General features: G+C 30.4%; 1 protein-coding gene across 16 annotated transcripts in view; it reads right to left on the reverse strand.

The window, feature by feature from the left end:
- The window catches only part of LOC134687410 (CUGBP Elav-like family member 2), a 66,675-nt gene extending 51,642 nt beyond the window's left edge, over positions 1 to 15,033 (reverse strand). For 15 of the 16 annotated variants that reach the window (XM_063547678.1, XM_063547689.1, XM_063547686.1 and 12 more), the window contains exons 1-3: positions 14,891 to 15,033; positions 9,345 to 9,527; positions 1,975 to 2,057 (exon numbers count right to left, since the gene is read on the reverse strand). In XM_063547678.1, the coding sequence (XP_063403748.1) occupies positions 1,975 to 2,057; positions 9,345 to 9,522 (261 nt within the window). In that variant the 5' untranslated portion in view covers positions 9,523 to 9,527; positions 14,891 to 15,033. Of the gene's footprint in view, positions 1 to 1,974; positions 2,058 to 9,344; positions 9,528 to 11,089; positions 11,139 to 14,890 lie in introns of those variants that run through there. The other variant, XM_063547674.1, reaches the window with a different exon arrangement.
- Between the last annotated feature and the right edge of the window lie 304 nt (positions 15,034 to 15,337).

A 15,337-nucleotide genomic window follows, 5' to 3' on the forward strand; every position in this document is an offset into this window, starting at 1 on the left:
TAAAAGAATCAGTACAAATTGATCTGGCATTTACCAGCAGCTTCTCTATTTAGTGTCAGCATTGTCTGTCCAGATAACATTTCCTCGCCAAACGTAAAGAAGCTGATCACGTTTTCAATGGGAAAGTAAGAATATAATGATACATGTCTTAGCAATTATCAACAGAACCTGTGTAGAAAGTCATGCTTTGTGCATGTTAACAATCCATGCAACAACTCTTTGAGTGGCCTGTTGCATGAAATTTTTAGCCCCTATCCAAAATAACCTATTTGCCAGTGGCTTTCAAAATTACATGCTCTTTATCATGGACTATTCGATGTGTTGAATGGCAGATCAAGAAAAAAGATGTAGAGTAGAATATCTTGCAGGAATAGAATATACTCCTAAATAATTTGGTCAAACATCTATACAAAACCTGATATTATGTAGGTGGTCAATTCACTGTACATAGGAGCTAACCTATTAATCTCAATAAAATATTGAAGACATCATGTTATTCTCCAGATATTTTTTATTTTTCTGTTAGATTGATGCCACATTGACATGCTATAGGTCTCAAAACAAACACTTTTACAAAAATGCAAACTTTAGAAAGCAAATTCTTCAAAGGTCAAGGTCGTTTAAAAAATGAAAATTGTGCTTTTTCTTCAAGTTTCTTTTTTAAAATAAAATCCACTAAACAAACATTATGAAATCCAAAACAACAAATTATGTAAATTGTAAAGACACTACATTGTACCAACCCACAATCTAGAATTAGCAGCCAAACTTCAGTCAGAGAGAAGTCTTAAAGTTATAAGACATATATAGAAAAGAACAAAACATTTTAAAACCTTAAGAAATGCTGTAATTCCCTCTGATACAAAATCTCACTTTAGAGAAATATTGATTAAATTTTCATTATGTCTATGATATTTATGTTCATAATTCTGACAAAAACAGTCTCACATCTGCAGCTTCTAACACCTGATACAGTTAGATCAATACCAACTGCTTTATAATAGAACAGGTTTTCTTCTGATAGTCAAATCAATGCTTAAGTTTTCACGATTCCATGCTAAGTATCAACTTATCTATGCAGGAGAGAGCCATCAACCCTAAGCTGTCTAATAACTAATCAGATTCAGTCCAAACACATATATCTACAACTTAGGAGACAGTTATAACCATCAAATGAACTTTATGAATTTCCAACCCAACTACAATTATACCATATTGGTAACATATTAAGTTCATCAATTTTTACAAAAATCTTTCATTTATAAAATCAACAAAACACATCTTGTCAGTCAAAACTTTTCACCTAACATGTTCAGGGTTTTGCAGTGCATATCATTGAAAGATATATAGCAGTTCTTCTATTAGATCATACAATATATTCAGCTATTATTCACCAAGATCCATTAAAAGGCATCAATTAGCAAACAGTTACAGGGTTCAGAAAGAGATTGTTCTCCTTTGCTCGGGGAAAGAATAAAGACAAAATGAAAATCTTATAAAAATCAGGCTGATTCTCCAATAATTTTGATTGCCATATGACCTAAATTTGGTGTAATTTTTTTTATTGTTCTCTTTAACTAATGCACCATGCAGCAGTACATGATAAGAGTTATCGAAAAGTGGTGGCCTGAGGAATATGGCCACCAAAATTTGCAAAGAACTGACAACAGTTTTGATATTTTTAGTAGAAATGAAAGAAAGGATCAGCAGCTTTTCTTCAGGGACCACCAGATATAAAAAGATTTCGAGAACTCCCAACATCTGCACAAAGGTGGCCTATGATTGTCAATACATTTTAAAACAGAGGGGGGATAGGAGGGGTCCTGATCCCGAAATCCCGGGCTTAAAAACACAAAATCCCGAGGTCCCAAAATTGGAAAAAAGAATTCCCGGATCCCGAGTTTAAAAACACCTGATCCCGGAGTGCTGATAAAGGTCCTATCCCCCCTCATAACAGGTAAAACCCAAACTTACCCCTGCCATTGTTTTGATATTGTGTAGTGCATTCTGTGCATCTAATGCTGCCTTTCTGGTATAAAATGTAACAAAACAACAACCTGAAAATAGATAAGTGAAAAATAAATATTATATTGGATACATTTTTTAATTTTGTGTCCGAAGGAGGATATTTGTGGGTTCTTTAGTCCCCAGCAGCACCTCATAATCTTAATTCTAATGCAATTATTTTGTAACAATTGTTCTGATTGGATAACAGCAACCGTAAAATTCTCTATCTCCTTGTCTGTAACTAAGGAAGCCGACATTTTGAATTTCGGAATGTATTGACATGTTATTTCTGCAATAGTAAACAAAAAACTCACTTGTTGCGCCTAAAAATCTCCTTATAACAAATTTTATTGCATTCTGAAGCGGCACAGAAGCCACAAAATGCCCGGTGTTTATGTTTGACGCCGGAAGCATACCTATGACGTCACCTAGTGTAGGGACCAAAGTACATAACATCTTTTCGCGGAATTTTCTTTAATGAACATTTTACACTAAAATAATGATTGAAATTTAATAATAAACTTGTTTTGCATTAGAATAGAGATAACTGTATTGTATTTGAAGCTTTGCGGACGTCCATCGGTAGTTTTACTGTCGCAAATACCCGTTTACCTGTCTCCGCTCCGCGTCGCCAGGTAAACTAAATTTGCGACAGTAAAACTACCGATGGACGTCCTTAAAGCTTCAAATACAATAGAGTTATCTCTTAATTGCTACATCATCTCAATGTGAAATTCAAAATTAAATTAAAAATGAAAAGTGTAAAATGTTTAGCATCATTGCCCTGTGTGGTATGTGCTTTCCTCACAGTCATGAAACTATTATTCTTATCTTTGAAAATTGTCTACCATAATCTTTGAAGTTACATGGGTTTGCCTTTACTGAACAAATTACGATTTTTTTTAAAGGGCTTTGATATATAATATATGGCTTAGTAGTTCTTTTGAGTGTATTGGTTCTTTACTTCAAAGCATGATGGTGAAAACAAGAAAAGGTTTTGGTTGTCAGATATACCACGAAAACAAATATTTAAACAACAACCTTTTAGATTTTCAGATAGGGACAGTTTAATTTTTAGATCCTTCGGACCAAAAACATCAATATCTAGGTCTTAAATAAGCAATAATGTCCTCTATTTCCTATTAATACACCAATGTATGCAGTGGTATGCAGTAAAATATAAAATAAGTTCATCTAGAAACTAAAAGTGTCAAATTTCTTTCTAGTTTGTTTTGACATTTAAATATTAATTTAAAAAGCTCATTTTTGTCATCCACAATACATCTTGATAAACATACAGTAATTACGATGATAAAATGTCAAAACTTTGAAACATAAGAAGTAATACATTACCAGTGTGACAGGTTGTGATTTAGTGACTTTTAAATGTACCTTTCTGGCCCCAATATACATGTTATTTCTGACTTTTATACTTAAGTAAGAAGAACTTAAAGGTATAAAATTTACTAAAACTTTGTTTGTGTTTCAGAGACAGAATAATTATCTAGATGAACTGATTTTTGCATAGGAATTGCTATTGTACAGCATAACTTTCAAGTTTTCAGAAGTTCTATTCAAGAAGACCAAAATGCAATCTGGCAAATCAAAAAGTAATGTGGAGGTCCTCTGAATTTAATAAGTGCAAATTATATCCTTGACTAATATAATCATATAAACAAATCTAAATGGGACTATATTTACGAATTATATTTTTGTTAAAGTCGTTGTTCTAACAACAAAGTTTTGTCAACTACCTTTATTATACTCATTGACAAAGATGCACAGAACTAGTAAAATTGAACCAGTTACCTTATGGTAAAAATTCATTCCATTTTCACCTGTTATAGTATAACATATTACCACACAATAAAACTGACAGCAATGATACAATGACACTGACAATAAAAACAACTCTTAAAGGTTAATGTACAAAGGGCTAGAGAGAGAGAGAAGCTTTCAATCATTCAAACAAAACTCTTTGTTTGGGCTAGAAAAGGAGGGAAGTTTTCATTCTAAAATAAAAATTATTTCAAAAGGCAAGTCCAGAACATGACCTTCAAATTAGGGTCATAGTGACCTTCCAATTTGAGTCTTAAAAAATGTAGTTTATGATTAAAATCCTTTTGCAGTATGATATATTCTAGTCTTGTTGGTTTTAGAGCTATGGACCGTCCAATAGTATTAGTTCTTTGTAAAATCTCATGTTATATGGTCTACTACCAGGCCATCTTTCTCAGGTCCTAGCTCAGATATAATATTTTCCTATTGGCAGTCCAAATTTTAATCCATGACTTAAAAAATAATGGAGGGAGAGTTCGAGGGCTGATTTGATTAGAAGAAAATTTCATAACAGAAAGTAATGTTTTGTTGTTTGTTGACAAATTCAAAAAATACTACAAAAAATTGTTTACTAATATTGTAGTACAAGTATAACATCAGTCTGAAATAAACAAGAAATAAACAAATGACACTTAGAAATGATTTATCTATCTTTTAAATTATAATGAAGATAGGTGTAAAATTTTAAGTAAGTGTGATTTTAAGATAAAAAGTCAGATAAAACATAAACATGTAAACACATTATTGAAGGTCATATGGTGATCTATGCTTGTTTTAAATCCCAGTCCTTTGGTCTCTTTTCATTAGTTGTCTAATAGAATAGTTTCTATATATAGAATGGGGTTTTCTTTTAAAACACTTTTAAACTTTCCTCTTGCAGCATGACAAAAATAAGGATTGTAACTCTCTGGTAGGTCTGCACAATTTTAAAAGAATTTGTTTAATATCATATATATCATATCAAAGTAACAAAAATCTTGAATTTGAACAGTTATGAAAATTGCCCCAAAAAATAATTCAAAGTAGGCAACATACAAAAAAGGATGTACAAATTACAGAAAACATAAATGTTTTTAATTTGTCCTCATGGGAAAAAACTGTAGTCTATAACTTCTCTCATAATTTTTAATTGTATTCAAGTAGTACTTATTCAATCTAACAAATCGGTGAAATATAAAAAAAACAATAATTATTAAGACACTTGGAGATAAATATCTAAATGCTTTATTTATGGTATAATATCATGTCAGGTCCTTATATCTTAATAATTCCAGACAAAAGCCTGCCACTGGGAATATTCTATGGGCTTTGTTCTAACCATGTCACCTAATTGATTGTGTAAAATATATCTCTACATCAAAAAGATACCTGTTAAATTATTTAGCAATCAATCAGAACCTATTGATTGTATAAGGTAAAATAGAGGAGATTTATTTCAATGTATCACCTTTCTTGTTAGGTTTAAGTGTTTTCCACAAGAAAAGGGATCATGATACAAAACCTATAGTAATATAAACTTTATGTGAAGATCATGCAAACTGTCTACAGATTCCCAAATTCATCCCAATATCCATACATGTTCCAATATCCATACATGTTCCAACATCCATACATGTTCCCACCTTTTCAAACTTATATCTTTTTTCTACTGCTAGACTTTTAAAATAAAATTCTTTTCATTGCTTTTTTCCCAAAAATTCTATCTGTATTTTTTCACTTGGTCTTTTTCTGCAATATTTTCGAAATAGTTTAAACTACACAAGATATTTGTTCATGAAAAGCAAAACTTAGGTATGAACATGTTTAAACAACTATAGAAAGTATAACTTGCATCATGTCTGAAAGTGACAAAGGTTACATGTTTGAAAGTAAGGTCTGAACATTAATTTGCAGACTGACTGAAATGACTCCAAGATGCATACATTTTGTACATAATTGCAATTGAAAATTTCATGCAACTTGGGAGGACATAAAACCTTGGTCAACCCTTCATATGTTAACAAAGTACTTATTACATTCAAAGTGTGGTTAATAATCCATATGACCACAAATCATTGATTGTCTCATGGATAATCTCGAGAAAATATTTTTCAAAATTGACGAGACTTAAAACCATGACTTATTTTTCAAAATTTCAACACACTTAAAAGTTAAGTTAATTGGATGTTCCCGATTCATATTACCAAGTACTTTTTCACCCCTCCTTGCTGTATATAACTATGATTCAGAAAATAACTCAGTAAAATGCATCCATTCATACTACATGTATACTATATGACAGCCTGCAATGCATTGTCATCAGAGAAAGACGAGTGAACACTTAAGACTACAGTACATACAGGCCTAGAAAGGAAATGTAGGCCAACAATGTTATCACCTGACGTAAAATGTCATGATTCACCCAATAGTACTTCAATATTGTAGGGGGATTATACACATAATCCTACTTACTATTCTTACAATGTGGATTAATGGGGGAAAACAGTAGAACAAATGATCCTTAAAGTCGTAAACATGCTTTATTATCTTGTTCTACACAGTTAGCAGTAAAATATGCTTTATTACCCAGTTCTATACAGTTAACGTTTTGTTACTTGTGTATGGAGAAACAAACACTGCATGATTTCTAAACATATGGTCAACAATCAGTAGAAACTTGGCAACAATAATAAAATCGAGACATAAAAATTATACTGGCTGTCAATCATTCAATATAAACTACAAAAAAATTCATTACTTTCATAAATGAAGTTGAATTGCTAGGATCAAAGAAGAATAGTCAAGATAAATAGGCACTGCATGCAATTCACTATTTTAAGAAAATTGGCCTCCCATTTATTACTTGTAAACACAATTATCACAGAGATTTCCTACAACATCTACTTCCCTGCTGAAATATTCCAGACTCTTTTTATTCATTTAATAGTAATAAGATTAGATTACATAACAAATTTCAGACCAATTTTGTCCTTTATTGGCTAATTTAATTTCCTCTTCATGTTCTCAAGTGTAATCCCCATAGATTTTGTAAATTTGAAATAATTCATAAATTTTGTCTACAAAGTATGCATGGTTAATCTTCAAATTTCTCTAATTTGGTACTTCAAAATATTTCCAGACGTAAAGCAAATGCGCAGCAGAAAACTCTTGGTTTGTGCATGGTTCATTTTACAATTTTTAAGGGGGATAGGAAGTTAGAAGCTTTTTGGCAATGTATGAATGATACTGAAAATGTACTGTAGAAATGACAAATATTTTACAGATGTCCCAGTAAAGAATTATAGAAAATTCTTATCATGGTTGTTCAGTTTTTGGAGTGTTGCAATATTTTTTGTAAATTGTGAAATCTCTTGTGAGGAGAAGTTAATTGAGCTCACCACTTTTCTTATTTGAAATCACTGGGTCTCCAGTTTTACTCCACTTTGATTTTTCCCAATCTTTAGTTTTCTATATTGATTGTTGCTTTATCAACTATGTCAGATGTTGATTTTTTTTTGATTTTTTTTTACATGCTCTCTGCCTCTGAGTTACCTACCATATTTATTTTTACTATGAACATTCTCTTTATTTTTTAAATGCAATGCAATGTTCGTTAACACCAAACTGTCTTCAAAAGTTATCTTGATTACTCAAATTAATTAATAAACTGAACCATCAACTCATATTCAGGCTTAAATACTACCATAACTATGTCTTAGCATCAATTCATTGCTGCAAAAAGACAATGTTGAATAACCAAAAATATTAAATTGAATTAACCGCTTCTTCACATGGAGATAATCTCTGATGATTCTAAAAGTAGACTTGTCATGCCTCCAGCTTTTGGCTGAATTCAACAAAAAAGAATAGAAAACTAAATTCATAACAAATCAACATGTCTCTCATTACTGAATGTAGAACATATCGATTCTTTTCAATTTCTTAACTATTAAATTTATGTTGCTTGCTGACAATCTAACTGTTTTTTAATGCTTAGGCCTATTTTCAAATCACAATTTAAAATTTAATTGTACAAAATCTCTTATTCCAATCACAGTGAAAATCTGATTTCAACAGAACACTCTCAGTACTTGAAAACAAGACAAACATTCAAATCAAATTAAATAAAAAGTCTGACAATTTCTTTCAATCTGAGACAACAAAAATTGGAATTGTATTTTTTTGGCCAATTGTCATCAGATTTTTTAAGCATAAAATGTATACTCAGCAATAATCGAATAGAAGAATGATCAATAAGACCTTTTTAATGTACTAGACAATATGGATTTGTTGAAAGACATGTTTTATAATCGGTTGGTAAGATTGATTCCTCCATTAAATCGGCAAATTGCTTGTCAATCCCAAACTATATGAGTCCTGTATGGTATTATTAAAGTCATACTGAAATAATTGGGTTAAACAAATTATGATGAATTTGGTTGAAAAGATCAACTGTGAATGCTGTTTGAATTGTAAAACAATTGCCTTCTAAAGAAAACAAAGGAGCCAAAATGGTGTACCTCAATTTTGATCGTATGCTAGACACTGAGAGAATTAACAAAAATCCCAAACATCAAGTTTAAACACTTTTTATTTATTGTACCATGCATATGACTAAAAATGATGCCTTCTGGATCCCAGCGGACTATGTAAGTATTGCTTGTAGACAAAATGCAAGGAGGTATATACATCCATATCAGAAAGAATAGCTCTGCACATCTGAATCCCTACCTATACACCTAATACGTAGACGTCACATTTTACCACCTAGTCAATAATCATTATCAAACTACGGACAAACAATAGGTTAACCTTACTACAGAAGGAACCTTGAGACACCTACAGATAATTGCTATCACATAGAAATCAGGTGTAAGTGACATAGGTAAATATCCACATCACTATAACTAACCTCCGCCATGTATATGTTTGTGTTGCCATGAACTTTCAAGATTCCATCATGAATATGACATCTTTTAGTACTAAACGTCAACAGCCATGATAGACTATGACAGTTATATCATATGTGTGTAGAATATATATAGAAATGGGATTCAATTTTACAGTAAATTGTTGTTCATATAAAGTTAAAACTTGTATCAGAATACAAATAGAAAAGACTCTCTTTCACAAATAAATCTACAAACATGACTGCAAAAACCACTTCACACTAGTTTTGAAAGTAAATTGCATTGGTTTAGTACAGGGACTTTCTATACTTTACTTTAGTATAAAAAGTCCCTGTTTAGTACAAGTCTTTTTCAATATAAAACCAAGTTTAGTTACATTAAACTTTAAAGCATATTAACTTTAAAATATTATACACAAAAGACTGTGCATAGTAAAATAGCTGTCTTTTTACAGACACTAGTAAGATTTTAATTTTGGTCATTTCAGGCACCTACATGTATCATCAAATCTTTTTAGAAATTTTACAAAATAATAAGAAAATCTAGTCACTTTTAGATTCAGTGGAAAATTCATTTAAGGCTATAGGAAAAGCAAGTTTTGACATTTACCTTTACTCTGTCCTGTTAATTTATCACGTAACACATTTAATTGAAACACTGGTCCAAACTCTTCAAACATTTTCCTTATTTCATTCTCATCCATCGACCGTGGAATCTGACCAACAAACATTTTAATTGTATCAGGGTCCGGTTCTTCTCTATGGCCATTCTGAGTTTGTGAATTCATGATTTCTGAAAAACAAAAGTAAATTCATTATGAAATAATGAGACATGTATATAAATAAAGAACATGTTACTAAGGATAAACTTTTAGAACACATGTTTTCAATTTAAAACAATACTCCAATGACTTCAAGGATACATTGCAGACAATAGTAAGCAGGCAATTTTTTCTTTGAACTTTAAATATGCAATTGAAAAGATGATGTATTAATTTGAAAAGGCAATACAATCTATTGTGCAGTACCCATGTATATCTGTATTTGGCACATAGCTCAAGAAACATATATGTTTTACTTTAAACTAAGACAATTTGTACTATCAAATCGCAATGATTTGTTTACTTATATACTCTACTCATTTTACTATGTACACCTTTTATTTTATTTTGATAAATAAATATGCAGTCTCTGTAATCATCTTCTTTTTGTTTCAAATTTTTTTAAATGATTTTTAAACAAAATTTCTTAGAAAAATCTGTCCTGTTTCAGTCTATTGTTTAGAAGGAAGTTTAAATTTACTGGAAAACAAATATGATATTCAAGGGTATTGTAAATAAACACAGATTTTCCAATAGGAAATTATTTTTCTTATAAATCGAATACCAGAATAACTGCTTGCTTGTGAAATATGAAACAGTATTTTTCTTGTTCGAACTTAAAATTTCCTATTGTTTCACTCCTGTTTCCAAAGGGTTTGTTATATCATTATACATGTATACTTCACACAGGGAAAGAAATGGGTTTTCTATATATTTTTTCCTCACCTAGACAGATACATTAGCTGCATTGTAAAAATACTTAAATTATTTATCAGCAAAATTCCTAAGCAATTAATACATTAAACAAACCTAACATCTTAACCCATTTTTTTATAGATATTTTCCCAGAGCAGATAGATTAATATCATTAAAAATATTTTTGAGAACCTTGGTTAGGAAGCAACTTAAAGTATGCAACTATTAAATAGCCATTGATAAAAAACCAGCTTTAAAATCGTTTTCAATTATCAGTTTATGATCTATCTCTTAACACCTAATTATTTTGTCTGCTGAAACCATTTCTCTATACATATGTATAAGCTTTTGAGAATTGAAAATGCTGTAGATCTGTATTTGAATGGAACATTAACAGATACAACTAAAACATAGCATGGGGATGGTATATTTTGTGTTACATGATCAGCCTAATTACCAAAACAGATGACTATCTTTTTACTCTTGTTAAGAGGTAAACAGATACATCTTGCATGTCTTCTAGCCCTGTTCAATCATCTGCCTTTATCTTATATCCTTATCAAATCTAATTACAAATTGTAATGGTTTGAAGTCTAATCCAGATACCTGGCACAGGAAAGCCTTTCTCTGTTTTAATGTAAAATAACATTTTTTTTTATTAAATCTTCTAAATGGAGATGTCTTAACCACCTTATAATTTGTCTGACAAGACCATTATACTTTATAAATATCAAATTTGAATCTAAAAGCCATTACACTGCAATAGATCTAGTGTTTTTTACAGTCACTAACTAAGTGCAGACAAAAATTGATATAACATGGGAAAAAAATATTGCACCTATTTTTATATCATAAAAGTTGACCTTAGTTTGTGAGGGTTTTGGCTTTTCTGCTTTAATATATAATGTCCGTCTTGGTCATATACTCATAGAGTATTTATAAATCAATAGTACTAGCATATTATTATTTGGCCGAAATGTGAAATCAGAGAAAAATTTCTTATAGATCAATGTGACAAGAACAGTTGTCTATATCTTGTGTTGGCTTCAACTGTTTTTAATATTTGTGATATTTTTATATCCACTTTGAGGATTCCTGTCTGATTAGCACTTCAACAGTATCCATTAACACTGAATACAAAATGTATCCGAATGGTAAAATATATCTTCTCCCATGATCATGTGCATGTATTTTTTTTAGTTCTAAAAAAAAAGTTCTAAACAATGTTGTATAGAGTGTAGGTTAGCAACATAACATGCCAAACCAGAAAAAAAATTAAATTAAAAAGTGATTTCCATCAAGACATCCCCCTCTTTTACTCTTGAATTTGAACTTTTTTTTAATTAGAATGTCTTGGACAATTATTATGTAACAAAATAATATGGGCAACATGCTTCTTTTTATATCAGCTCAATAATGCTAAAAAAAAACACAGTCTTCTGATAATTACTATGTTTGAACTCAATACTGAAGATTTATGCAAGATTCTATCTTTCCTCATTTCTCAGATAAACCAAAGCATTTTGATTTGAAACAAGCTTTTGAAACTCACTATGGTAATATTGACTTCACTGAAACTTAATATGGTACACAAGTAGAATAAGGAAGGACCTAATTGAAACTCTCACAATTTCAGATAAAACAGTTGTATTTATCCTAGAAACAAGAGGTTTTTATTATGAACATGTGGGTGCTCTCAGTGACTTCCTGCTTAACAAGATATTTGTTAACATACAAGATTTTATCTTGGAAATCCTGATGTTACATGAATAATCATTGCATAATCCCTTCTACCCAGAAAATTTCACTGCTTGAAAAAAATATAGCAAGTAAGTTTTTTAAAATAATAAATGTACCAGAAAAAAATATTTTGCAAACATCATCTAGCTAAATCTAGTTAAGTCTAGTAAGACTGAAAACAAGGGAGATAAAAATGTGTGCTTAAAGTACTCATTTTGAAGTAATAACTTTTTTGCACTGAAAATAGTGCACTTGATATTTTCACCAGTATTGTTCTTGACAGTGATATTCTTTCCGATCAACTGCTGAATGCAGAGAATGATACCAACAATTATACAGTAAATCTGAGAATATCATATCTGATCGACAAAAACAACTTCTACAAATAGCTGTGAACCCGAAATAGGTAAACATGGTAAAAGCAATACTGGACCTGAGAAAGCTTTTCTGGGTTTGCCTATAAAATACCAGACCTATTTTGCAGAAAATCCTCATAAACAGTCTAAAAATAGAACAGGGATTATTTTAACATTTGTAAGAAAAAATTAAGTTTGAATTTTAGGATATAAATGGTTGACAGGCACAAATGGTAAAGAAAAGACCCCCTCCCTTTCCTCTGTAAATAGACTCCTTGTTTATGGTGTAAAACCCCAAAACATGGATTACCAATTACATGTAACTGCTGAATACAACTTACTGAACTATATTTTATTTTGGCCTAACAGAAATAAGGCTACAACTGTTTTATTCTTAAAAGAAAAACTCCAAGGATACAAGGTCAAAGATCAAATATTTATATAATTAGGAAACATCTCTAAATCATATCAAGCTTCAATGAAACCATCAGAAATCTAATGGACGATAATACAGAAAGTGTAATATGGCCAGGCCACTGTAACCTTACTGTAAATTTGATGAATAAAAGGACGATTTTTTTAAAAAGAGTGAATGGTGCATATCATTGATTTTCAATCCATGTAACCAGATAAGAATGGACCTAGCCATTGGATTTAAAAGACCTTAGGGCAATAAAATAAGAAAGAACCGTTGTATGAAGAATATTTGTTTATCCCACAGTGTTAGATCTAACAAATTCTCATATTTCTACACAATAATATATAATATCCCCCTATGCGTCTTTTCAATGTTCTGTGTATTTAAAGTTCGATATAACGATAAATATTCATTGTACAAATTGGTATTCTTTAATATATCTTAATTCTTTGTATCTTTAACAAATGTTTTATCAAATTAACTGACTGAAAAGCTTAACCCATACCACAAATGAATTACTCATGAGCAATGAACCTAAAAGATTTAACGGAGTTACCCTACTATTCTATGTGTAGAAGGCTCTCATACAATCTATTAAATCACAACAGTGGTTTCACAGGTTTATGTTCCAATATTTGTAACTAGATAACCAAATTTTGTACTTGACAAAAAAAATCTATTTAAAATTATATAATTTTCATTTAGTTATCTGTCTGTTTACAAGTAACTAGGTCTTTCTGGAGTTAAAATACATTTTTTGTATTCATTTTTGGACTTTATATGAGTTAATTTTTATTAATGTTATACATGTTTATTTATTAATTAAATCCAGTAAATTAATATTCCAAACCGCCTTTGACCTGCTGAAGTTGTTATTGTAATGGATAATTTACACTTCATTATTAAATGCATCAAATGTATTGCTTTCAAATATTCACAAATTGAAATATTTCACATGGTTCAAAACAAGATGATATTTTAGGTAAAAATATACTGATTTAGAACAAATAATAATTTTATAGACTTAATTCTTTTGGAATTTACTAATGAATCTAAACTTTACATGCAAGAGTGTTAAACCTGTGCTATGAAATTTGCAAGGGTCAAAGTTGTAGAACTTCTGAAGTGGCTCATTCACACAGGATTGTGTAACACTTTCACTACTGTAATAAGTGTTCTCATATATTATATTATGAAAGTGCTTAGTAAACTTTTTGTTTACACTTCAACCTAAGTAATTGAATTAATTTATAATTATTAATGCACACATGTAGGTGTGCTAGCCTATGTAAATATATACCATTGCAAATTACGCCAAGGTATGTCAATGTCAATTTCTATAAATCACATTATATATATTCAGAATACATGCAAGTTGTAAATAAAAAAAAACATTGGAAATACAGTATAAATTGTTTATATATAAGGAAAAACATTTGCATAATATAGACCTCTCTAATTAACATAAAATAAATTACAAAGTATAGTATAGTTATTCTTAATATCTGTGATATGAATAAAACAACAATAATTTGTGACAATGAGTGAGAACAACCCATTATATATGTCATAACCTGGCAGAAATAAATGTCAAATTGGTTGTCTCTCACCTGGGAAGGCAATACAAAATGCAAAATGCAATACACCAAGGAATACTACATGTGTCAAGTTCTAAATAACTTCGAAATTGATGAATTTTGCCATCTATGAGAAGTTCATTGAAGATGAAAAAATGCCAGAAAAAAATAGATGAAAGCACGTGGTTTTAAACCTCATTGTTTTCATTCTATCTAGAAAGGTGTGCAGACGAATTTATAAAAAAATAACTTTCCTTCTTATGAAATTTTACGTTCATACAAACACTTTATTTAATTAATAAAATTTTGGTTTTAGCAAAAATTATTCGTTTTATTTTGCTACTAAACATAGGTTTCAATTAATAAAATCGTGACGAAAAACTGCGGGAAAATTTCTAAATAGTGAAAGCGCGATGACATTCACTTCAGAAAATCAATGTGGAAAAGAAAGCCACTGTCAGTTAAATTGCAAAATTCGATCGGACTTAAAAATCAAAATACCCTTGATTAATGCTGTCAATTATTTGATAAATAAACAATAAGCTTACCTATTTCCACGTGAAAACACACACAGACAAGACAGTACAAACACACAACAAAATGGCGGACTGCAATACCCACAATCCAACTAATCCTATAAACAGTAGCGAACACGTGGGGGAGATTTTACCTTGCGACTAATCACCTTTACTGTTACGGTAGCGGATATTATTGATTGTCAAAAACGATTATTAATATACAAAGGCACTCCTAATATCTTTATTGGCTAACGGCATCGATTTCATTGTTTCTTGACGATCAAGAAATCCCTGCAATTATCTGGAGCTATTAAATGATCCAAAATCTATACATTAATAATAGGTGAAAAGATAGCGAATGAACGCTACGGAAGCAGATTATTGAATTTAATTAGAATCAATATTTTTGAGATCTGTATCTTCATTTTTCTTCGCTTAAAACGAAAAAAAATTATAATTCCAGGAACATAAAAAAAA

The sequence above is a fragment of the Mytilus trossulus genome, chromosome 10 (assembly GCF_036588685.1).
Source record: "Mytilus trossulus isolate FHL-02 chromosome 10, PNRI_Mtr1.1.1.hap1, whole genome shotgun sequence".
Classification (NCBI taxonomy): domain Eukaryota; kingdom Metazoa; phylum Mollusca; class Bivalvia; order Mytilida; family Mytilidae; genus Mytilus; species Mytilus trossulus.